Source organism: Colobus angolensis, unplaced genomic scaffold (assembly GCF_000951035.1).
Source record: "Colobus angolensis palliatus isolate OR3802 unplaced genomic scaffold, Cang.pa_1.0 Scaffold203, whole genome shotgun sequence".
NCBI classification, from domain to species: domain Eukaryota; kingdom Metazoa; phylum Chordata; class Mammalia; order Primates; family Cercopithecidae; genus Colobus; species Colobus angolensis.
In genome coordinates, this window is record NW_012115189.1 from 2,796,964 (window position 1) to 2,823,639 (window position 26,676).

Below are 26,676 nucleotides of genomic sequence, written 5' to 3' on the forward strand. Positions count from 1 at the left end.
TTAACACAGGAATCATGGTTAGACCTGGAAAGGCTTTGAAATCATCTAGCCCAGTGTGACAGATGGGATTTGCCACTTTATAGATGGAACAAAGTGGCAGGGGTGGATGGGGGTGTGTGTGTGGGAGGATCTAGACAGAACACAGCCAACAGGAGGCAGAGCCTGGACTTGCGTGAGTCTAGTCCAGAGTTTTCTCCACCACAGGAGTTCTCCCACTTGGGAGTATTTGCTTCTTAGCTTCAAGGTTTTTTTTTTTTTTTGGCCAGGGAAAACTATATGCAGAGTCCAAAATGGTGGTATCATTTAAACATTTAAAGATGGCAAATTCCATACTATAAAAATGCAATTGCAATGCAAAAAAAAAAAAAAAAATTAGTTCATGACTTCATCATTTCAGAATATTTATTGCTATTGCTGAGTATTCTAAAAAGTTTAAATGCATTAAAAATAACGTAACAGAATATCTACTCATACAGTAGACTGCTAAGATTAGATGAAGAGAAATAATATAAACATTATATAAAGATGTGCTTTCTCCCATTCCTCCCCACTTCAAAAATAAAAGGTTCAAACTACACCCCCCTGTGTCAATCAAATTTCTCAGTTTCTCAGAAAGAAAAATAGAGGCTTTCCAAGTCTTTATGCTAATCTCTACAAAGCCAGATGGATTACACTGGGTGTGGCTGACAGCAGTAGGATGTGATGCCAGCAATAGAAGGGACACAAGAGTATCACCAGTAAAACAAAGTAGATACACTTATGCTAATTTAAATCAGTAGTTTTATTACAATACGCACTGACACACAATTGGAAAAGGAATGTCTTGACATTTTCTGAGCATTTCACGGAAAGCAAATGTAACCATCCACGCAGTAGAGTCATCCACACCTTTTCCTAACAAAAAGCAAAAGCTTTTACATGTGATAACTGAAGAAAGCAAAGTTTTCTTATTCCTGTCTAAAAAACTTCAGTCTCAGAAAATAGTTATTGAAGTGAGCTGAGAAAGAGCACATTTCCTTCACAATGTCCAAAATCCTGCCTCTAGATTATCCCCCGACCTTCTAAATGACTTTTATAATACTGCAGATGGTATTACGTTCAGGGGCTAAATAGGATCTACTTATAAGGCCAACTACTCTATGTCACTATAATTGAAAGGAAAGAATAAATTAAGAAAATTAAGTCCTGCTAAAACGCACAAAGACATGAAGAAAATATCTGGGTGTATTAAGAGTGAGATGCTCTTTTCACGTAACTCATTTGAAAGGTTACAATTACCATAAACATTTTAACTCCATTAAAGATCACTGGCAAAAGCTTGCTTTCGTATCTGCAAGAGGGCTCTGCCTTTCCACAGGCTCGGAGGAAAGCAGCACACCGTGGAAGAGTCACTCGTCCTGGGGAAGCAGGCACCAGACTATTTGGAGTTGCATAGGCATTTTTCTAAAATCCATTTTGTAAAAGATACTATGGAACCTTGAGATTTTTCCCTCTTTCAACAGTCACTGTGGCATCAGTTGTTTTAATCCCTTTAGTGCCCAAATGTGCAAAAGCACTCTAGTAAAAAACATTACAATGGCGTTTTGGATAAATTCACTATACATTACATGACTTGGGAACAATGAAGAAAAAGCCCAAGCATGACTCAACTATTTCATATAGAAAAGCACTGCAGGAGAAAACTGTGCTTAAAAACATTAAAACTCAGGTGCATATAAATACATTTTTGGTTCATCTGTGCTATGTCCGTATAGAAATCCTGTCAGATATTCAGTCTACCAGGTAATTCAGTTGGATTTCGTGTCTGACTGAATCGGTAGAAGAATATACACTTGCATATACTTACACAGATATGCATATACATATACAATTCAGATCATGAAAATCTGTTTTAAATACATTTACTTAAAACCTGTACCTCTAAAAATAAATACATTAGTCTGCATTTAGCTAATTCTCAGAGTTCTTACACAAACCAATTTGAACAGTTTCTCAACAATGGCCGACAATCAATTAGCCACCCTTTAAATCCATTATCTATCAGTAAACATTTTGAAATTCAGATGTATAACAGAAATAACATCCGCAGAATAGAATGCAGATAGAATTCTGGCTTTGAAAATAAATGTCTTGATTTCCTTGATATTTAGTTCCTACAGATGTCTACAGTTTGCCTCTGCATTTATCTAGCAGTGGGAGAGCATTTTCTAGTGACACCATTCTATCCCATGACATTACCTTCTAATCAAAGAAGTCAGCTGGCATTCCCTTTGCTGTTTTGTTCGAGGGAAGTAACACAACATCGTTTGTATTTGATATCACTCCCACAGATCACAGTGAGTTGTGTGTTTTAATGTAATTTACAATGTGCTGATACCACTGAGGTAAAGCAGAAGTAGCCCTGGCATTTAAAAAAAAGGAAAGTCTTCCAGGAGAACAACACATAAAGGACCTGGTGGTGTATGTCTAAGTTCCATGAAGTAACTCAAAACCACTGCCAGAATGGACACATTGGATATCTGATATCATAGTCAAAACAATACAAACAGATGAAAATACTCAAAATACTCCCTTTAGAAACAATGCAATTCACAAAAATGGAGCTTTACTTTTTTCTTTTACATTTCCAAAAAACTTGTTAAAATGATATAAACGAGACCAAGCTGTTTAATATAGTACAATACTTAATAACCTTGTCATTTGTTTTTGAATACAGGGATCTCAGAAATGTAGGAAATCCATGGTAAATGACAGCAAGAATGTTTAATGCCATTGCCTGAATTTTTTAAAAGGAAAATTTGCTAAGTTGTAACACAGCTTCTAAAAGATACGGTTTTATGGGCTCACAGTTTCCAGATTGTTAACTTTATAAATTAAATGTGAAGTTACCCATATATAAACAAGGCCTCTTTTTCATTGATTTCAATCTTGTTTAAACCTTTGGATATTTCAATCTTCAGATTCCACAAGGTAAGGCTGAGTTTATCAGATAAATAAAACGTTTAAGTTCATGATGTATTGCAGCATTGAGGAAATAAATGCATCAAGTATTTACAGGCTGGCTACAATACCTTTCTTTTCTTAAAAAAAATTCAAATGTGTATCAACATCAAGCCACAGTCGTCTTTCAATTTCTCTGGCTACAAAAGTGGGCAACAGCGTTTTTTCCTCATTCATCTTTCTTCTTAACCCTGAAGTCACAAGCAGGTCTTAGGTTAAAGGGCGCAGTCTTTTGGGAGGTGGTGGTGGCATGAGCTCTGTGTCAGGGTCCAGAGGATGCTTTCGCTTCTGTCCTTGAGAAGCTGCAGTACATCTGTCGATGAACTCAAACAGCATCTCCTTGGTGACAGGGTTTGAGATGCTGTTGCACACAGCTGTGGACAAAGGGAGACACGGGTCTCACGTGAGGGTTAATTAAGGCAGCTGACTCACCACAGGCTTATGAGAAAGGTTTTCATCCCAATATGCCAAATATTTCCATTTTACCCATTTGAGTGACATACTTCGCATTGAACTATCTCCTCCCTCCCCTACACCCAAAATATGTGCTTGTCTAATGGCTACTCTTTATGGCAGTATTAATGTTAAACCAAAACTTTAAACATTTGGGCTATAAGCATGTCTTCCCCAAGGTTTTCTATCCTTTCCAAACCAGTTTTTATGGGATTTTAATCTAACACAATGCATTACAGCACAGTCTGAATTCAACTAAAACTTGTAAAATGTGTACTATATATAGTCCTTCAATCTTTCTCTCAGAAAGAAGTCCACTCTACGAAACATAAAACATGGCACCAGCTACCATTCCTACTGAATACGTGGTTTCATTGTAGCTGGCAGACCATATTATCTTCTCTTATCAAAATTTAGTGCCAGTCCTTTTCATTTTATTTACCTATTTGGTCTTGGAAGAAAAGACATTGGTGTAATCGTCCCTACTTTGGAAATTAACTCATCTTGTCTGAAAATGGATGCTAGTTCCAATGAGAACTCCTAAATGTACAACAGTAACTTTTAAACTGCAAAGCTGAAACTGGAAATTTCAATATTTTCTCATCAGCTTATCATATTCTCCTCATCAACTGCACATTCTAAAAGTAAAGTTTGATTAACCTGTTATCTTGGTTTTTACCTTTCTTCAATTCCACTAAAAATGCAATCCAGAGCAACAACAGCTACTGGTAGTGGTATACCTTATAAACTTCAATTAATATGTGTTGTTCCCCATGGAAGAAACTTACTATTCTGAATTCCCAAAGCATTCATATTGTACCCAAAGAACACTCTGAAGAATAGCATAGCAGATTTTGTCTTTTTAAATGGTTTTCGTTTACTTTGTTCTCCATTGTTTGTAAAGCTATTTTAAGAGCTGGAAATTACATTTTCCCCTGCTAATTTTGTCTTTTACCATCTGGCAAACAATGGTTTTTATAGTTCTGAAGAGATCTGAAATTATTGTGGTTTCTGTTGTTGTTGTTGTTGTTCAATAAATTCAACTTGTATACAGCCCAGTATCCTGCCCTTTAAACTTCTCTTTTGGGCGCATGGGCATAAGACCACCAGTTTAGAGAGGAGAACCTACAAGCCAATTGGAGCCAAAGAGAATACAGACTTGACATACCTTTCCCATCAAACAAGGATGAAGTCCAAATGACTATGCCGCATTAAGCAAAACAACAAAGGCAGCACACTTTGGGTCTAACATCTTAATTTTTTTTTTTTTTAAGATAATAAGCACTGGTAAGTTGTCATACTCACCCATGGCAGTGTTGTAGGCATTAGGGAAACTTTTGTCTGTTCTCTGTCTCATGAAGACCCAGCTGTTGTTCTCAAATTTGCATTCTATAATTTTGTTGTCATACTGTTTCAGCTCTTTTGTCACCTGTTTTAAAAGAGAATTGAGGAAAATATTTAAATAATTTGAAAGGCTTTTTGCTTCTACTATGTGACAGACACATTAGGAAATGAAAAAAATACCTCAGTAACTCTTCATGCAGAGCTCTTTGTCATCTGAAGTATCTAATCAAGCTTAAGGTATGGTGTGCACTCCCTTGTACACATGCTCACTTATCTGACATTTTATAAATAGTTGTGAAAACGGCTGTCAATATATAGCAATTAAAAGAAGCTAGGCAGAAACCAGCCACGCTGGGCCAAATGCAAATATGTTACCATGGGGACCAATGCCTTCAATATTGTCTGTGTCTCCATGGCTTTCAGAAATTGAGTGTACTCCCTAGGTTTCATCAACTTTCAGAAAGGTCTAACTATCTAAATTCCTATGCTAAAATCTAAGAAATGGCCTGTACTAGTTAAATGAAAAAGTTGCATATCAATAGTGAATACTAGGATCAAATTCAGGCAATGTGCATCCTAAATATTTTGCTTTCCAAGCAGTGACAATTAACCAACACTCTAATCTTCAGGAAACTTACCCTTTCCACCCCAAACTAGTACGAATTTAGAGATGAAGCTACTTGTGACATTAGTTCATGGGTTTTTTGGCTTCTTCACCTCAGATGACTGAATATGGATACTCTATCAAAGCTAACAAGTATCCATGGTAACTATAGAACCTTTTTAAAAGATATTTCACTGGGCTGTGAGAATGGTTTTCATAAATAGGAACCTAAGCTTATCTCTGTAGTTTTCAAATCAAATGCCAGTTATGGTAATATTTTAATTCTGTCCTCATCTTGCACGGCTAACAACTTTTCCTCACAATATGGTAGACTGCAATCATTTAACTTCATTAGGATTATCTGAAACATTCTCATCTGAAACATATTCACTACCACCTAGGAATATGGCGGGAAGTAAGTTTTTAAAAGATGCTTTCAATTCACAGATTAGGCAGTACATGTCTTCATAAAAACTTTCAAACTGTATTCTTTTCCCTTTATGAGTATTACATTTGATTGTACCATCTGCATTTTCAACAAATCCAACAGGTCCAATACATTCAGTGGTTTTGGAACTACACATGCCCAAAAAAGTGATATTCCAAGTAGCAAACTTGCTAAATTTATCCTCAAATATTCATTATTTTAGTCTCAATTCTCTTGCCTTGCTTTCTAGCGACCCATTTCCTTTTATTTTGGAAACACTGTCTATATGCAAGTATTGGACAACTCATTCAGTTAGGTAAACACAGTTTTGCTATACCACATGTAGGGTCTAACAGAAATAAGTTTCTAAACCTTTCAGTGTCTATTTCCTAATTTCTTTTTTTTTTTTTTGAGACGGAGTCTCGCTCGCCGCCCAGGCTGGAGTGCAGTGGCCGGATCTCAGCTCACTGCAAGCTCCGACTCCCGGGTTCACGCCATTCTCCTGCCTCAGCCTCCCGAGTAGCTGGGACTACAGGCGCCTGCCACGTCGCCCGGCTAGTTTTTTGTATTTTTAGTAGAGACGGGGTTTCGCCATGTTAGCCAGGATGGTCTCGATCTCCTGACCTCGTGATCCGCCCATCTTGGCCTCCCAAAGTGCTGGGATTACAGGCTTGAGCCACTGCGCCCGGCCTATTTCCTAATTTCTAAAATGGGGAACAAGTGTCACTGAAAGAATAATAATGGAAAGTGCCTGGGACATAGTAGACAATCAGTAAAATTGTTAACCGAATATAGAATTAGGCAATGAAACACTGCTTTTTAAAATTTGTGGTAAAAAAACATTACATTTTCCATCTTAACCATTTTTAAGTGTACAGTTCAGCAGTGCTAAGTGTATCCACGTGTTTTCCAACAGATGTCTAGAACTTTTCCATCTTGCAACACTGAAATGCTATACTCCCTAAACACTAATTCTGCCCCCTCCCCTCTACCCAGACCTTGATAACTGCCTTTCTACTTTCTGTTTCTATGATTTTGACTCTTTAGATACTTCATATGAGTATTAACAGAATCACACACTATTTGTCCTTTTGTGACAGGCTTGTTTCACTTAGCATAATGTCCTTGAGGTTCATTCATGTTGTAGCATGTGACAGAAATTCTTTTTAAAGGTAGAATAATATTCCACTGTATGTATACATCATATTTTCTTTAGCCATTCATCTGTCAATGGACACGTGGGCTGCCTCTACCTCTTGGCTATTTTGGATAATGTTGCAATGAACGTGGGTGTGAAAATCTCTCTTTGAGATTCGGTTTTAAATTATTTTGGATATACACCCAGAGGCAGTATCACTGGATCATAATTTTATTTTTAATCTTTTGAGGACCCCTTTGTTTTCCATAAGGGTTGCATCAATTTACATTCTCATTAACAGTATGCAAGGGTTCCAACGTTACATCCTTAACACTTGTTAGTTTTTGTTCTTTTTTTTTTTTTTTAAATTGACTCCCATTGTTTACTGTGCTGTAATTTAAACGTTTTGTTCTTTTCATAGTGGCCATCCTGATGGTGTCAGGTGCTATCTCATTGTGGTTTTGATTTGCATTTCCCTAATGACTATCATTCCATGTGCTTACTGGCTGTATACTTTCTTCAGAGAAATGTCTGTCCAAGACCTTTGCCCATTTTTTAATTGCGTTGTTTATTGTTGTTGAGATGTAGGAGTTCTTTATATATTCTGGACATTAACCTCTTATCAGATGCACGATTTGCAATTATTTTCTCCCATTCTGTAGGCTGCCTTTTCACACTGCTGATTGATTCCTTTGATGTACGTAAGTTTTTAATTTTGATGTAGTCCTTTTTGTCTATTTTTTATTTTGTTGCCTATGATTTTGGTGTTGCACACAAGAAATTGCTGCCTAATCCAATGTCCTAAAGATTTCGCCTGTGTTATCTTCTACAAGTTTAATAGTTTAAGGTCTTATGTTTTGGTCTTTATTTTTGTGTTAATTTTGGTATACTGTGTAAGGTAGGGGTTCAACTTCATTCTTTTGCATGTGGATACTGCTTTCCCAACACTGTTAGTTGAATATACTGTCCCTTCCCATTATGTAGTATTGGTACCTTTGTGGCAAATCATTTGGCCATATATGCAATGATTTATTTCTGAGCTCTCTATTCTGCTCCATTGGTCTGTACGTCTATCTTTATGCCAGTAATTAAGTATGCCATCTAAATTAGATGCTTTGAAGTATGTTTTGAAATCAGGAAGTGTGAGGCCTCCAACTTTGTTCTTTCTCAAGATTGTTTTGATCTTTTGTGGTCTATTGAGATTCTGTAGGAATTTTAAGATAGTTTTTTAATTTCTGCAAAAAATATCATTGGGATTTTGATAGGGGTGGAATGCATTTTAGTAGTATAGATATTTTAATAATATCAAGTCTCCCATTCCACAAGCATGAATGTCTTTCTATTTATTTATATCTTCTTTGATTTCTTTCAGCAAGAAACACTGATTTAAAAAAAAAAAAAACCTTACAAGTAAATTTACTAAAGGAACCATGATGACATAGAAAGGTTCACTTTGAAAACAGCTGTCAAGAAAATTTTATCATATGCATTTTACAAGAATGGCTTGCTAGTCAACAATGTGTAGTCTGTACTTTTGCTAACTAGCAATTGTAATCTTTATCATATAGCTTATCATTCTTGTGTTCTCAGTTTCAGAATTGCTATGAATTACGTGTTACTCAATCTGACTACAACAATTAAGCAGTACTATTAACTATCTGTGTAACTCCTTGGCCACTAAAAATCTGGTAAACAGAGCTTTCCAGGAAATGCATGCACCTGCCACTACTAACCTAAACGTATTTCCACATTTAAGAACAATACATCATTCTTCATTGATCACACCAGTTATAGTCCCAAGATAGACACACTACAAGTTACTCATTTGGTTAAGTGGTAAAATATATTTAACTAATAAAAGTAATATCTCCCACATGTACACAAACTAAAAACAGCTTCCATTAATGGTCAGACCAAAGGAATGACTGGTATACAGGAGAGGAGTTTAATTTTAGTATCTAATTTGTTACTATGACAATAATCATCCTCAGCCAATTACATATTATTATTTACTAAAACAGGACCCCATTAGGTCTTCTAATCAACTGTTATCCTAGTTTGAGTTAACGAGACCTAGAAAATAAAAAGAATAAAATATTTATAAAACAGGATTTCACATCTGTACCCCAAATTACATTGAATTAATGAGGTTTTACTGTTTCTGAAAAAAAAAAAAAAAACAGAGCAACACACAGTATATTTTATGTTGAAAAAAATTTGTTGGCTATATCCATCTTACTGCATACCACACTTCTATACTATTTGAATCTATCAGTAATCTGGGGTTAAGAAACTATCAGATGAAACTGGATCTAGTACTTCTGAAGATTTTAAATTAGCAGCTCAAAGAAAAGTTTCACTTACTAATTTTGGCATTCATCTGTAACTCTTGCCTGAGCAATTATTCCTGCGGTGTTCTAATGGGATTTTCTGTATCCTCCATTGCCTCTACATCTATTATCTAGAGTTCTTCCGTTAAGAAAGATTTGCCCCTTCTCCCCTATTTATTCATTTAATTACTTATCTGTATCATTATGGACTAATGGATATTTATTTTATTCTTTGGCTTATAATAAAATACTCATCACTTACTTTGTTGCTCAAATTGTTCTAGTTTTGGCCACTGAAAACTCTCAGGTTGGCTCCCATGTCTTTTTATCTTGCTTCCACCTTTTCTCCATGGGGCCCCCTACCTCTTTTTTTTTCTGAGACAAGATCTCACTCTGTCAACCAGGCTGGAGTGCAGTGGTGCGATCACAGCTCACTGCAGCCTCAACTTCCTGGGCTCAAGTCATCCTCCTGTCTCAGCTCCCAAGTAGTTGAGACCACAGTTGTGCACTACCACACCTGGCTAATACTGCAATTTTTTTGTAGAGATGGGGTATCCCTATGTTGTTCAGGAGGGTCTCAAACTCATGGGCTCAAGCAATCCTCTGGCCTTGCCTCCCAAAGTGCTAGGATTACATGGGTGAGCCACTGCACCCAGCCTATTAGGGATTTTTTAAAAGAACAGAATTACCCTTCAACAGTCCAAGTTATGCTAAGAAAGTACTGCCACAACTTATTTTGGTCAGAATTAAAAATTATTATTAAGAAGGACAGAGGGAGAAAGAAGGAAAGCAGAAAGGGGGTGTGGAATGAATACATGAGACTATAAATTCATTTTTGTACACAGAGTTAAACTAAATTGGCCATTTTCTTCTTTTCTGAAGTTTTAATTCTACCTTTTGATAATTCAAAATCTACTTCTATAGTGTGACAGAAGGTGAATTTTAAAAACATATCTCAAGTAAACGAACTCAAACAAAAATCTTATTTTCATGTAAATAACTTCAGTTTTTAATCCTTATGAAGGCATAGAAAATAAAACATATACATCAGAAATAAGATGGAATTATAAAAGTTTTCCACGTGGTATCGTAGCAATATGCATAGCTTTAGTCTGAATTATTAGATAGTCTTCTAGAACTACTATCTTATAGCAAGGCCATGACATATTATTACTTTAAGAAAGTGTGTCCACCTGCTAAAAGAAGTAAAATACATGTCACATTATCTTTTTAAAACATATTAGACTAGTACTTCAAAAAAAGTTCCCCTACTGAAATCTACTGGTGTCTGTGCCTCTATAATGAGGAACCACTGTGTAAATGGCACACCTTGCATTTGCTAGGTTAGAAACACAGCAGCAGGTTTCTCCTTCATGAATGGTGGGGTCTTCATGCCCTTCAGTCAGATACACAACTAATGAAAGCAGTTACTTAGGAAAGAAGCAGCTATAACTCTACCTTATTTACTTATCCCAAGTCATTATAGACAAGTCACAACTAAAGGGTATGAAATTCACACTAAACTACAGATTTCCACCATCCAATAAAATCAGAGTTAGTCATAGTTATTATTTCATAGAAAATAACTGGACAGATAAACAAAAACATGTTAGTAGTAGTTATTGGTGGATGGTGGAATTAGAAGTGACTTTTACTTTCTTCTCCATGTTTTGCTGTATTTTCCAAATTTTCAACATTATGTATGTTTAACTTTCATACATTTTGAAACAAAAAATCCTAAAATAAACTATGTTTCACCAATGATCTGGTTGGTTTTTAATGTAGAGGTACAAAATATAAGAAATAAATATTTAAATGGAAAACAAAAAGTCTTGGAATAATGCTCTGAGTCCACAGCTCGCAAACTGCAATGAGGCACCCCAGAGAGCTACAGCAAATTCACAAGAGCATTGTGGAATATTTTACATTTTTAGGGAAAAACAGTTATTTTGATTAAAACCACATATTGTGCAAAAATATCAACGTGGAACAGGACATGTGGTTGATGGTTTCCAATCTGATTCCAAGGTTTGAGAAGTTGTATGGTCCTTAACATATGCTAAGTTGTTTGGACATAAACACTTAGTTGTTTGGATCTATCTGCTTAATAAGTGGAATTGTTAGGTTATTTCTTTTGGCTTAGAGGTGCTGTGTATGAGGAAACATGAACCAAGCACATCTGCTAGCCTCTGGCCTAAGTCCTTTTCATTCATCCTTTCTGATCCTATCTCTAAAACCTACACACAGATTTACGTCTAGCATTTAGTGGAAACCAACCAGAGTATGAAGAACTTTGCTGCAGGTGCAGAAACCAGATCATGGTAAAGAATAGAATTTCTATGAAGTTAATTTCATTAACTCTGATCTAGATCAATAAAATAAGTACTCTTCATTGGTTGTACCAGTTTAGAGTAGAGGAGATCCTCAGGAAAGACATTTCCTTAAATTCCAGAATCATGTGCCTTAGCTTAGCAAGCAGCTTGTACTGTTGATAGCTGGTTAAGTAAAGGAGGCTAGTATTATCTCTAAGCTTTTCTCTGCCTCCCTTTCTCCTTCCTACTCTTTCCTTCCCCACCTCCCCAAAAACAAAACAAAAGGTTTTAAGACTTAAATATCCTTCCTTTGACACAAGAATGAACATTATGCATTTGTACTCTACTTCTGAGTGACGAAGGTGGCATCTATTCTTATTTCTCAGTGTCTAAGGTGGCATCTATTCCAGCACTACAATCTGTTAAATAAAAAGTACATGAGGCCATTAGTTTGGACTAAGCTCCTACACTAAGCCCCAACAGACCAGATTAAAAACCAAAATGGAGTCACTTATACTGAAGTCCCACAGCACCAAACTGAAACTTAGTTGTTACCTGACCTGAGAAATCAGAGGGAAATAATAGCCAAAATTCTGTAACAGGCCAGTTTCAGTTGGCATGATAATAAAGTTCCCTCTGCTTTAACCTTTATCCCAGAAAAAGTAACCTGAAACAACCTGATGTTAACCAGTTATTTTTCTGTTGTTGTGTTTCCCTGTTCCCACCTCACAAGGAAAGTAACTTTAAATGACCAGTCTACTTTTTGTCATTTGTTTCTGCTTTCTTCAGTCTTTTTCTGTATATAAAACCAACCTCCCTTGCTCAGCTCATCAGAACACTTATTCTATTTTATGGAATACAGTGTTGCTCGATTCTAGAATTGCAAATTAAAGCCAATTAAGATCTTTAAATTTGTTGTAATTTTGTCTTCTGACAAATCAAAATGAAAGTAAATGTTTCAGTTAAACACCAAGTTTATAAAATATACTCAATTATTAAACACCTATATAGGCATATGAGTGTTAGCTGATATACAAAGCTAACCCAAAAGATAGCTTTGATGGATGGCAAATATTTTGTGGATACTCATACACAAAATTTACAGTCAAGTATCCATCTAGTTTGTATTTACTATGATGACTATCATTCTTTCATCTACTCCCATGTGGCTTCTACTTTTTCTACTCCAGCAAAACTCTGGCTGGGTTCATCAATGACCTCTGTGTTGCTAAATCAAATGGACTCATCTTATTTCACCCCTCAGTATTGTCTTACGCACTTACATTCTGTCTTTTTAAAAACATTTCTCTTTTCTAGACTTCCAGGAAACAAAATCTGGTTTTCCTCCTCTATCCTTTGCTACTCTTTCTCAGGCTTCTTTGCTAACTTCTTCTCTTTTAAAGTTGACAAGTCCCTAGGGGCTGGTACTGGGTTCTTTTCTTTCTCTAGCAATCGTATTTATCCCCATAGTTTTAAATATCATCTATATGTGGATAACTCCCAAATGTTCTTTTCTTGCCATATTTCCTGAGCTCTAGAACCATCATTCCTCCCACCTGACAAATACTGATCAACCATGTGCCCGGTAAGGTGTTCTGGATTGGTGACATAACAGTAAACAACGTAGACACAGTCTCTGATCTTTGGAATGTAGTTTAGTGTGAAAGGCAGACAACAAACAAGAAAACAACTACAAAATGTTTACAAAAGAGATAATGCCTATGGAGAAAATATTGTGTAACAGAGAGTAATGCAGAGAGAAAGATATCCAGTTTTAGGTGGGTTCTGAGGAGATGATATTTAAGCTAAGACCTATAGGATGATAAGACCTCAGCCTAAAGAAGGAAAGAAAGAAGGAAGGGAAGGCAGTAGAAAGGAAGGAAAAGTAAGTGGGAGTGCCAAGGGGAGGGGAGACACACACACTTAAGGCAGTGATTAACAATGTGTCCAAAGGCCTGAGGTAAAAAAGATCTGATGATCTTGGATGCTGAAGCTACAAAGGCAATGCAATGGAAATGTCTCTACAAGCCTTTGAATGGGGTCCCACATAGATCTAACTCATTCCCAAGCTCTTCTTCTTATCTCCTATGTTTACCTATATAGGTAAATATATATGTTTTTTCAAAACTCAGCTTTTCACCTGCTTCCAAATCTGTTTCTTCTCTTGTCTTCTCCAATGCAATAAATGGCAACTCCATCCACCCAATTCCTTGTGACAGAGATCTTGGTGTCCTCCTGATCCCTTCCTCTTCTTTCCCCTAATATTCAACTCAATACTCAGGCCTATTAATTCTACAACCAAAATATAATCTGAGTATATGTGTTTCTTCTCTTACTGTAATCATCATAGTCCAACCTATCACAGTGTCTTGATTCTTGTGAAAGCTTCCCAACTGGCCTCTTTTATATTTTCCCATCCTATCAATTCCTCATACTGAAGCCACACTTATTTTTGAAAAATGTTAATCCAATCAAGTCATTCTCTTGCTTAAAAGAAAAACAAATAAAAGACCTACAGACTGAAAAGGAAGAAGTAAGACTGTCTTTCTTCACAGACAACAATGATTACTTACATAGAAGGATCTACAAAGAGGCTCCTAGAACCAATAAGTTTAACAAGGCTGCAGAATCCAAGGATGTTAAATACATACATAAATGGATGCAGACTGTAAGAATACTAAAACCAACTGAATTTCTACATACCAACAATGAACAGTTGGAAATTTAAAATTTAAAAGTATAATTTACAACACAACTAAAAAACATGAAATAGGTATAAATCTAAAAATACTATGTGCAGGATCTGCATGTTGACAACTACAAAATATTGATGAAAGAAAGAAATCAAGGAGAACTTAAATAAAAAGATATATATACCATGTTCATGGATTGGAAGATTCAATATTGTTAAAATGTCAATTCTTCCCAGAATGATCTATAGATTTAACATAATCACAAGCAAAATCCCAAAAGGATTTTTTTAATGGATATCAACAACCTGATTTATATGGAAAGCCAAAGAAACTAGAACAATTTTGAAAAAGAACAAATTTGAGTAAGTGATTCTAACTGATCTCAAGACTTAGTATAAAGTTATAGTTATCAAGACAGTGTGGTATTATTGGTAAGCAGAGAGACACATGGATCAGTGAAACAGAAGAGAGAGGTCACAAATAAATCCACAAATATAAGGTCAATTGATATTTGACCAAGGCACAAAGGCAATGCAATGAAGAAATGATAGTCTTTTCAATAAATGGTACTGGGAAAACTGGATATTCACACACAAAATACACACCTCAATCTACATCATTCACATTACACAAAAATTAAACTGTAAAGTACACCTAAATAAATACAGAACTGAAATTATAAAACTTCTAAAAGAAAACATAAAAGAAAATCTTTGTGACATAGGGTTAGGCAAAATTTCTTAGAAATGACACCAAAAACATTATTCATAAAATAAACTGATAAACTACATCAAAATTTAAAGGTTATGCTCTCTAAATATATTGTTAAGAGAATGAAAAGACAAAGCATATATTACAATAAAATATTTGCAAATCACATATCTGGTACAAAGAACTTGTACCAGAACACATGAAAAAAATCTTAAAACTCAACAAGAAACAAACAACTCAATTTTAAAAATGGCCAAAATATTTGGACACTTTACCAAAGAAGTTACATAAATGACAAGCAAAGAAAAATACTGTATGTTCAAAATCATTTTATTCATTAGGAAAATGCAAATTAAAATCACACTGAGATACTATACATACCTACTAGAATGTCTAAAATAAAATACATTGACAATATCAAAGTGTTGACAACAATTGCGGCAACCGAACTCTTGTATATTGCTAGTGGAAATGTAAAATGGTATAACCATGTTGGAAAACAGTTTGGCAGTTTCTTTATAAAGTTGAACATACACTTACCATAAGAGCCAGCAACTTTCCTCCTAGGTATTTTACCCAAGAGAAATGAAAACATTTGTTCACATAGAAACTTGAATAAAAATGTTTACAGTATATTTATTTGTAACCATTCAAAACTGGAAACAACTTAAATGCTCTTCAAATAGTGAATAAACACATTGCAGTATGGCCATACGATGAAATACTACTCAGGAATAAGAACTATTAGTAAACTACTGATAAATACAAAAATCCAAATGAATAATATGGATGAATTCAAATGCATTGAGCTGAACTGAAGAAGCTTGTCTTTAAAAGCTACAGAGAATGCGATTCCATTTACATGACATACTGGAAAAGGCAAAATTGTATCAACAGAAAGAAGATTAGGATTCAGGAGCGAGGAAAGCAATTTATTACAAAGGGGTTGTCATATGGGGCTCTTTTAATGGTAGTGGTGAGGGGTGGTGATAGAACTATTTTGTCTTGATTCTAGTAGCGGCCCTATGCCTATATGTACTTGTCTAAACTCATACACCAAAAGGAGTGAATTACTGTATGCAGAAGGTGAATAAAAATAAAAATAATAAAAAAACAAGAAACAGGTCAGGTAAAAAAAAAAAGTAATTCCAATCACGTCATCCTTGTCAGTGGCTTCCCATTGCAAAGCACTAAATGACATAGCCCTGCTTATTTTTCTAGCTCTAATAAATTGTCTTAGTGTACCCTACACGTTTCATTTACATTATTGATCACTGTAAGTTATTTGTTGATTACTGATTTGTCAATCCGATGGTTAATAATTATGGAATACTAACTAGATGTAGAGTACTGTTTTAAGGGTTTTAATCCTCACAACCACCCTAGGAAGTAGGTTAATATCCCCATTTCACAGAGGGAAACAGAGGCATAGAGGAGTTATATAATTTGATCAGGGGTTAATAGATAGTAAATGGTGAAGAAACGTATTGTATCCCTACTAAGTTTTCTAATACAGTATCTAATTTAATCTGTGCAAGAGTCCAGTGAGATTTCCAGATGTGGAAGCTGAAGCCAGAGAGTTTAAGTAATTTGCATGAGGATACAGAGCTGATTTGTTTTATTATCAAAATTTGAATTCCAGGTCTTCACGAATCAAACATCTATGTCCTTCTTTTCCCTAAGAATCTAGGCTCTAGGTTGAAAAAATATTAAAGGAGGAAAAGGTAGACTACACTTAATAGATAATTTTACTTCTTGAGTATTTAAGTATTTAAAACAGTAATTTATGTAATTATTTCCAAGGATTACATTTCACTTCGGATTGTCTAAAGGTGGCAGACAAAGTGATATATGACTGATGAGGACAGAAGGGCATAATACATGGGCTTGAACCAAGCACAGTATCTGCTAAAGTTTCTTTCTCTTCACTTCCCAAATGCACGCCATTCTGACTGCATCATCTCTGCTGTTTGCTATTCTCATTGCAGCACAAACCACAAATCATAGCAAATTGCAGAATTTCTCAATCATTAAGAATTTACAATAGGTTAATTTTTAAATGGGCTGCATTTCACAGCTGCAAAGCTTTTGTCTGAATTCTAGACTAAATGAGAAGCCATTATTGGGTTGAATGACCTTTCTGTAGGCATAACTAGCAAAAATAAGAGGTCATGTGGACAAAACAAGCAGCTCTGCCAGGTAAGGTGAGGTAGTGGTAATGACTTACTAATCAGAGTGCCAAACTCTATGGCATAATGTACTGGTTCTCTGTTTAGTACTAATACCAAGCATGATGAGAATTATATGCAGATCATGGATTTAATGCATGCTTGGGATAATAAAATCGATATACAACCAAGGAAAGCTTTAATATCCACCATTAACATGAGGAGGAGGCTAAAAATGTAATATGTCTAACACTTTTTTTCTTTATAGTTATACATACAATGACTGGCTTATCTGATGTTGCTCATTTTTTAAGATGTCTGTTACACAACTAATGCAAATATTTCATAAAGTTTATTTTTCACACTGAATTTAATAAATGGTCTACCTACTTCTGGCAGTAACAAATACCTGTTTATTTTAATGATCATTAAAAATCCATGTTTAAAAATAAAATAAAACAAAACAAAAATTTCACACACATACACACAATCCATGTTTAACAAAGTTCACAATATATTAGACCTAATAATATTTGAACTAGTCAATTCATTAAGAAGTCAATGTATAGTTCAAACTACTTCAACGAGTCCTTACATTTACTTTCAAGGACTTGCTAACAATTTGGATCCAGTAGTGTTTTCTATTTTTTTCACTCCTTTAGCAATGTGTGCTGGTTACATATAACTATCTCCTTTCTCACCCATTTTAAACTCAACTATTCAACTATGCCTTTCTTACAGGACAGAGAGACCTCAAGAGAACTGTCCTCTGGACAGATCTAATGTGGCTATGTGGGAGTAAACCAAAATGCTTAAAAAATAAATAAAGATTCCCTTCTTATTCAACCTGTCACTTAGAACACCAACAATAATGTTGAGGTTTTCTCCTTTTAATCTTCTAAACTCTTTCTCCTCTAAAATCACTCAATTTGCCTTAGTGGCACTTATAGGCACCAAAGACCACAGACTCACACACCTTTGAACCATTAGACTAGAAACACAGAACTCTTTAGTGAAAAATGTTCTTGTGGTGATGTGGACTCACCTGAGCAAACAAACTTCTAGGATTCCTTTCTTACAAGCCTGTACCTCAAGTCAATGCCATCTCTCACTGAGACCTTCTGACCAACTGTAACTTGCAGCTATAACCTGCCTTTGATATGTCCAATTGGGTATTTTACTGTTTGCCATGCATAGATCACTGCAATTTTATATACGCTTTCTCAACAACTATATTTCTTCTACTTCAAGAAAGAAATCTTGAAGTTATCGACAAAGGCATTACACAAGTACAGAGTGATAATCACACTGCTCAGAGCCCTAGAGTTCCATTTGGTGTCTCTATGTACTCCTTGAAAAACGATGGATTTATTTAAATCTGCCTCATCAGCTCCAGGTACAGCGGTTATTTAAAAAGCCACTCAGAAAATGCTGAAAATCTGAAAATGATTACAATAAATTATCTGCATCAAGTTTCACATTCCCTAAATACCTTCTCCCCCAAAACCCAAAAAACACCACAATAACTTCTCTCAGATAATCAAACATTTTAGAGCTGAAACTCCAAGCAGGAAACTTTAAAATCATCAAATCAAACCCTTTTATTCTGAAATATTCAAGTACTAAAGTGCCCTCCCCAATTATCTCTATTAATTGGTGTATATGTGTGAACATTCATGTATTGGGGTGTTATAAAACCAGAGGAAATAGCAAATTCATTATTTTGGTAACTTGTACTCAAAATTAATTTAAGGTTTATAGCCAATATATTTATTTTCATCAGAGATACTTTTTAAATTATTGACTGAGATTTTTTTCCTTCATAAGGAAAGGAAGGGGAGAGACTAACATTTATTAACTACTTGTGATGTAGCTGAGCGCTTTACATACACTGTTATCCTTTTTATAATAATGAGGAAATTAAGAATGAGAATATTTAAACAGTTCCTTCAAGACAGCATTTGGATCCAGAGCTCTACGTCGCACTATCTCTTGGTACTAACTGGGAAATTCAACATACTAGAGAAAAAGGAAAATTTTATTATTGTTTACTCCCAATCAAGAAATGACTAACAGTTTAAAGAGCTAAGGGAGTTGGGCTAATGGAGTATCCATTGCAGTCACCATAAACTAAAGGAGAGACATGTGAACTCTCATAGGTCATGCTGAGTTTAATGTAACATAATCTTCTAAAATAGAAATAAGAAACATAGGCTACATGGCTGCATGTGAAGAAAAAAAAACCCAATACCATGAGCCTCAAATGCCATGTGTTGGTCAGTACTAGTCTGGAGAAAAGGGGTCTGGAAAGAAGACAGGACAAAGTAGGAGAAATCTCAAAAGTGGGTAGGGAAAAGATGTGGAGAAGAAGATAAAGAAAGTTCTAAGTGTCATAAACTGGATCTGTGAAATGGAGATTAAGTGCATTTCAGTTGAGTAACAGATAAACATTTTACTGATTTATCAGCACTATTTAAATTTTTAGCAGGCTCCAGTGATTAAAACAGTCTTTTCCGTTCTGGCAACTGGTTAATCTGCTTTCACTTTCAAAGATGCAGGAAAAAAGATGCAAACATAAAATTCAGCCTGCAGGTAAAATACGTGCTATTATCCAAAGATTTCTACATTTAGAAGTATCTGATTGCCTGATCTTTGGGAGATCAGAATTTTCACAATTCACAGTTCTTAAAGATTACATTTGGAGCCACATTAAATTTCTCATTTTGTTCCCTCCTTCCCTGACCTCCCATATTTCCTCAGGTATCTGTTCTAGTGCTGTTCCAGTGAGGGTAAAGGGAATGTGTCCCAGTGGGAATAAAGAAAAAAAAAACAAAATTACGCAGGCAAAGAAAAAAAGCTGTACAGTTTTGGACCTTCACCACTCAATTGCTCTTAGCAAGCTTTCAGAGGATCTATTCTAAATTAGGTAGCTGTGGTTACCACTATTTTCTGGAAAGTTATTTTCTAGGTATAAGAAATTAAGTGCGAGGATAATTAAGGTAGGTAGCTTTTCATCTTTTCTCTAAAAAGTAGCACAATCTTGGCGCTTAATAAAAATTATATATCAGGTAAATGATATGCTTGCCAGAAATGCTTTCAAGTGGTGAGTATTTTACAGGATATTCTCACACTAGCACGCCTCCTTCTAATCTTCATTAAGTCAGCTCAACTCCCTGACTATAAGAAATCACCATGTGAGTCTTTGAAGAATGCGTCTCCTGCCAGTGCCATGCTGTGCCTACGCTAACCTTTAAGCAAGTACACCTGCAACCCTGAGTTCCTATGGTTTCCACTGTGGTAGACTGTTGGGTCAGTAGCATACTTGCTATATGAGGGTCTGCTATAGTTAAATGACAATGCAGGAAGGATGTTTGTTTTGGGGGTTTATTCAAAATTGGAGACCACTATGGAATGGTGAAAAGTAACAAGCCAAAGACTCATAATTTGCTTTGTCTGCCAGCTGCCAGCTGCCAAAGAAGACACAGTGGATCGCCTCCTGGTACTGTTCTGTGCCCAGAGGCTCCAAATTAGCACTGTTTTAACTGTCTTGCCACCACACTTCAGATGTTATCACTATCATTGCCATTTTTGCTTTTGGAATATTCCAGGGACCACAGTCCTTCAAATCTTACCATCTAATTGGTGCTAAACTTGTATATAGTCATGCTTCCTCAACTCTGGTGTAAAATGGATATTCTAGTCCTCTTCTGTAAGCTCCCTGTTTTAACTATTACACAGCCTGGAGTTTCACTAGTAGATAAATGTTGAGTAGGCCCACTGCAAAGCCTCCTGATGGCAGAGCAAATAGCTGAATTTAACCTTAAATTAATCCTGATATATGAGCTCTGAGTTAAACAGCCCAAGGAATAGTTCAGCAAATCAGGGGGTTGGGGGTGGCAGAATGAACATCTGAGACTTTTTTATTTTATTTTAATCTGACATGATAAAAGGCAAAGTAACTCATCCTTAGTTACATTTCCTTTTGTGATTTTTGTTTTTTAGTAACTTGTTTTTTTTGCTTAAATATTTTTTTAGAAATCAAAACCCAACAATGAGAACAATTATGCTAATAATGCCAGGAAATTTGTTTGCTTTGTTAAATTGAGCTTCAAAAGCACTTCAATTGAACATACATTTGTGATTGCAAGTAATGTCTATTCTTATATCCATTTAAAATGTTTACTTTATTACAGCTTATTATAAATGTGAAGTCTAAAATGCAGCACCATGGCTGCTCAATTTCCAGGCCACAATTTTATGATAATCATATGAAATATATTCATGTGTCAACAGAACTGCCTAACAATGCCCCAAATGGAGTTGTTAGCAGCTCTGTCTTTCTGATGGCCACACAGTTCTGTCCCTCATAACATTAAGAAACTGCTACAAACGAAAAGTTACTTGACAATTTTAACTTAGTTTGTAGCATGTACTATGTTGCTACATATGGCTCAGTTTAATTGCTACTATCTCAGAGATCCTACAGGAAAACTGACCTTAAACATATGGATGAGATAAATGGGCTGTTACTTTTTATATGGCTGGATTGTCTTTTTAGGTAGTCTTTACACCAAAGGGGCTGAGACTGCAGAATCCCTCTGGTATTTGATGTTCCCTACTGCATGCAGTGGTGAAAAGGTACCCGGAAGATGCCTTCTGTCATCCTGACAACTCACAAAGGAGTAAGGGAGCACTCATATGCAGATCCAATAAATGGAAATGAATAAAGGCTCTAGAGGTATCCCTCCCTCCCTCTCATGACTTCCTTACTTTTGTGACAAGTAGCTCACATGACAGTGGCCAGTGTAGGAGCTGAGATCTTGAGCAGCATTTTCTCAACTCTACATTTTTTTTTTTTTGAGGTCCTATGATGCAGGTACCACGCCATGTGTTTTTATGCCCCTTATTTCATTCAGAAGATATGTTTGCCTGCAGTGGACCGAGGTTGGGAGAAAAACATCTACCATCAGGAACCAGAATCATGTGATAGTAGGCTATATTTGCTTCAAGTTTTTTTTCTTTTTTAACCTTCTGGAACCACTTCTCTGAGTTAGTAACAGAGAACTGTACAAATTTTTAAAATTCTTAAAAATTCTCTTTTTAGATGTCCAATCAACTTTAAGACAACTGATTTTTTATAGCCAACTGCTTCTGAAAGAGTACCAAGTCCACCTAGGCAAACTGTTTATTTATTATTTTGAGACAAGGTCTTGCTCTGTTGCCCAAGCTAGAGTGCTGTGGGACGCTCACAGCTCACTGCAGCCTCAACCTCCAGGCTCAAGTGATACTCCCACCTCAGCCTCCCTAGTAGCTGGAACTACAGGTGTGTGCCACCACACTTGGCTAATTTTTGTATTTTTTGTAGAGATGGAAGTTTCACCATGTTGCTCAGGCTTGTCTCAAACTCCCGGGCTCAAGCAATCCACCTGCCTTAGCCTCCCAAAGTGCTGTGATTACAGACATAAGGCACCATGCTCAACCCCAACTCTCTTTTTAGATGGAAAACACTAAGGTTCACTGAAAGCCTATAACTTATCCAAAGCACATGCCTCTTTGGGTGCAGAACTAGAACCAGGGTCCAGACTTGTGGCATCCCAGTCCAGCACATTGACTACGGAGTCATCTACAAGACAACCCTTCATACACAAAAGGTATAACTTTGCAGGGCACATGTTTACTTGCAGTCATTTAAGTTTGATCCAGTTCATCTAATGCAAGAAAAACAGTTTACATACCAACCAACTACAGACACACAAATACACACAGATACACACACATGCATACACGTTTCATGAAGCAATTTATTTCCTTACTCTATGCTATTTTCTCTTCTACTTTATTTTGTTAAAACAAAACCAAACAAACCTGATTGAAATCCACTAAATAGATTTCAAAACCAACCATCAAAGTCGGGGGAAAAAAAATCTCACAGAATATCAAACAGAATAATGGATTGATTTCAAGCGACTAGTATGGAAGTTAATTCTAGTCTAGTGTAATTCTAATCTTGAATTTTATAAACAATAGAGGCAGACAACTCTCAGGACAGGAGTCTTGGTACTCAGAATGCCAAATCAGATCCCGTCTCATGGCTTCTGCCACCTTCCTTTCCCACATATTGTCTCTTTTCCCACAATGACTATACTGTAAAGAGGCTGTCCTGGCTGGGCAAATGCTCTCACCCATCTCTTCTGTAGTCCTTCTGGTATAACATTGCTCCCAAAGTATAGTTGATGCTTGGCTTTAATTTAAATTACAGATGGCATTTTTCTCTAGAGAACTGAGTCTGTTTTGTCAAATCCTGAAATATCACGACATATTATTTCAGGGTATAATCCCTTCCTTTCATTTACATGCACCCCCATTAGATGGTAAGCTCCTTAAGTGAACAAAACAAGGGCAGTCACTTTGTTCACTGCCAGATTCCCCCACTGAGTACATAAAAGGTGCTCAATAAGTATGCGTAGAAAAAAAAAGCTTGATGAACATTATACAAAGGAATTAAAGAAATGACATCAGATTTTTCTGATGTCTTACGAAAAAGTCTTAAGAAAAATCTGACATCAAACATTACACGGCTTTCATCCTTGGACCAGGGTCTCTTGCTCTAGGACTCTGTTCTTACTCTTCCCCTGAACGGCATGTGCATCCTCCCCTCTGGATAGCTGCTTCTTTCACCAGGATCACTTTCTCTGGAAAGCCCTTTCTGATTCCACAGCTTACTGTGCTTCATTGGTAAGAATGCCTTATTCTTCCCACATCTTGGAAAGATGGTATGTTGAATTGTCTTTATCTCCAACCTGACAATAAGTTCCATCAGGATGGAACTTTAATAAAGGGCCTGGCACTGTAAGTGCTCAACTAAAATTTTCTTTTTTTTCTTTACATTTTAAAAATACAGTCTCTTTCCAATTCTGCATACATCTATTAATAAAAAGTTACACACTTTGGACTGAAAACCAAATCAAAACAGAATAAGCCCAACCTATCGGCCAAATCATAAGAATAATTAGTAGTTGGATCAACTGCACTGCTTTTTTTTTTTCTTTTTAAGAAGTCCCTTAAGACCATGCTACCACATAAAATTAGGACATACAATATCATCTACTGGGGAGAGGGGAGCAGAGGAACAGAGAGAAGAAAGTAAGCAAGCAAACCATCTCACACGTATGTTTATATCAGATGGGAAACAAGCAACCAAAATAGCTAAGGCATCCTACTGCATCATATTCATTACATACCAATAATTTTCTGCTTCCTAAAATATGAAAGATAATGACTCATCCATCCAGCATTTATCAATATTGTTTATGATAGAAAAAAAGATAAATGCATTATTTCCTTTTTATATCCAGTGTACTGGATAATATATATCTTAAACATGCAAATTTTAAATAAAAAATGCATTTATACAGCATAACTAATTGGAACTCAAAGGTTTTATAAACATTAACTCTTCATATTCTTATAAGCTAGTTTTACAAGATTCTTATTTTAAACAGTGGACCTAGGATACATGTAAATAAGGATGGATTTAAAGTAAGTTTCTGCCTCTCGTGCCACTCTAAAATGAGCCTACATTTCCTTCTTAAAATAATTTCCCATGTATTTCCCACAATAAAAATCTTAAGAAATATCTCCATTATAATTTTCCACCAGATCTACAGAGAGGAGGATCAGCAAATTGTCTCATGAAATATGACTTGCCAAATTAGTTCAAATTGGCCTCGGTAATAATATTCACTAGGAATGTATAAAGCTAAAAGGCTACAGAGAAAAGACAAGCCTCTTTGAGTCTGCCCTGAGTTGGCTTCAAGTCCCTTAAAATTCATCATTTTATTAATCATCCAACAGATGACTTAATGAATAGCATACTGATAAGATCAAAATTCAAACTCAAAGGTTCTTTTGAATCTTCCTTAGAAAAAGTAATATAATGAAAGAAACTTAGAGGAGGTATTTTTGCAAAAAATAACTGCAGAAAATAAAATATAACTTAAAAAATATAAAAGATGAAGTAATGGTAAATGTTTAACATGTGAGTGAAAATGGAAATGTTGTAATCAATGTGGAGAGAAAAATGACAGAAAATCGGAGTGCAGCCAAGACGGCCGAATAGGAACAGCTCCAGGCTACAGCTCCCAGCCTGAGCGACACAGAAGACAGATGATTTCTGCATTTCCAACTGAGGTATTGGGTTCATCTCACTGGGGTGTGTCGGACAGTGGGTACAGGACAGTGGGTGAAGCCCACTGAGCGAAAGCCGACGCAGGGCGAGGCACTGTCTCACCCAGGAAACACAAGGGGTAAGGGAATTCCCTTTCCTAGCCAAGGGGAACTGTGACACACAGCACCTGGAAAATCAGGTCACTCCCACCCTAATACTGTGCTTTTCCAAGGGTCTTAGCAAACAGCACACCAAGAGATTATATCCTGCCTGGCTCAGAGGGTCCCATGGCCACGGAGCCCCACTCATTGCTAGCACAGCAGTCTGAGAATCTAACTGCAAGGTGGCCGAGAGGCTGGGAGAGGGGCGCCCGCCACTGCTTTGGCTTGAGTAGGTAAACAAAGCCGCTGGGAAGCTCGAACTGGGTGAAGCCCACTGCAGCTCAAGGAGGCCTGCCTGCCTCTGTAGACTCCACCTCTGGGGACAGGGCATAGCAAAACAAAAGGCAGCAGAAAACTCTGCAGATTTAAATGTCTCTCTGACACCTCTGAAGAGAGTAGTGGTTTTCCCAGCACAGAGTTTGAGATCTGACAATGGGACAGACAGCCTGCTCAAGAGGATCCCTGAACCCCAAGCAGCCTAACTGAGAGGCACCCCCCAGTAGGGGCAGACTGACACCTCACACGGCCAGGTACCCCTCTGAGATGAAGTTTCCAGAGGAACCATCAGGCAGCAACATTTGCTGTTCAGCAATATTCACTCTTCTGCAGCCTCCACTGCTGATACCCAGGGTCTGGAGTGGACCTCCAGCAAACTCCAGCAGACCGGCAGCTAAGAGTCCTGACTGTTAGAAGGAAAACTAACAAACAGAAAGGACATCCACACCAAAACCCCACCTGTACGTCACCATCATCAAAGACCAAAGGTAGATAAAACCACAAAGACGGGGAAAAAACAGAGCAGAAAAGGTGAAAATTCTAAAAATCAGAGCGCCTCTCCCCGTCCAAAGGAACGCAGCTCCTCACCAGAAATGGAACAAAGCTGGATGGAGAATGACAAAGACGAGTTGAGAGAAGAAGGCTTCAGACGATCCAACTTCTCCGAGCTAAAGGAGAAAGTTCGAACCCATCACAAAGAAGCTAAAAACCTTGAAAAAAAGTTAGATGAATGGCTAACTAGAATAACCAATGTAGAGAATTCCTTAAATGACCTGATAGAGCTGAAAACCATGGCACGAGAACTACGTGAAAAATGCACAAGCTTCAGTAACCGATTCAATCAATTGGAAGAAAGGTTATCAGTGATTGAAGATCAAATGAATGAAAGGAA

The 26,676-nt window shown here is 36.5% G+C and overlaps 1 protein-coding gene across 4 annotated transcripts in view; it reads right to left on the reverse strand.

Annotated features, from left to right (window-relative positions):
• Positions 1-762: 762 nt before the first annotated feature.
• RNGTT (RNA guanylyltransferase and 5'-phosphatase) overlaps positions 763-26,676 on the reverse strand; it is a 331,246-nt gene continuing 305,332 nt past the window's right edge. For all 4 annotated transcript variants that reach the window (XM_011941909.1, XM_011941908.1, XM_011941911.1 and 1 more), the window contains 2 exons: positions 4,759-4,882; positions 763-3,374 (listed from right to left, as the gene is read on the reverse strand). In XM_011941909.1, the coding sequence (XP_011797299.1) occupies positions 3,211-3,374; positions 4,759-4,882 (288 nt within the window). In that variant the 3' untranslated portion in view covers positions 763-3,210. The remainder of the gene's footprint in view (positions 3,375-4,758; positions 4,883-26,676) is intronic.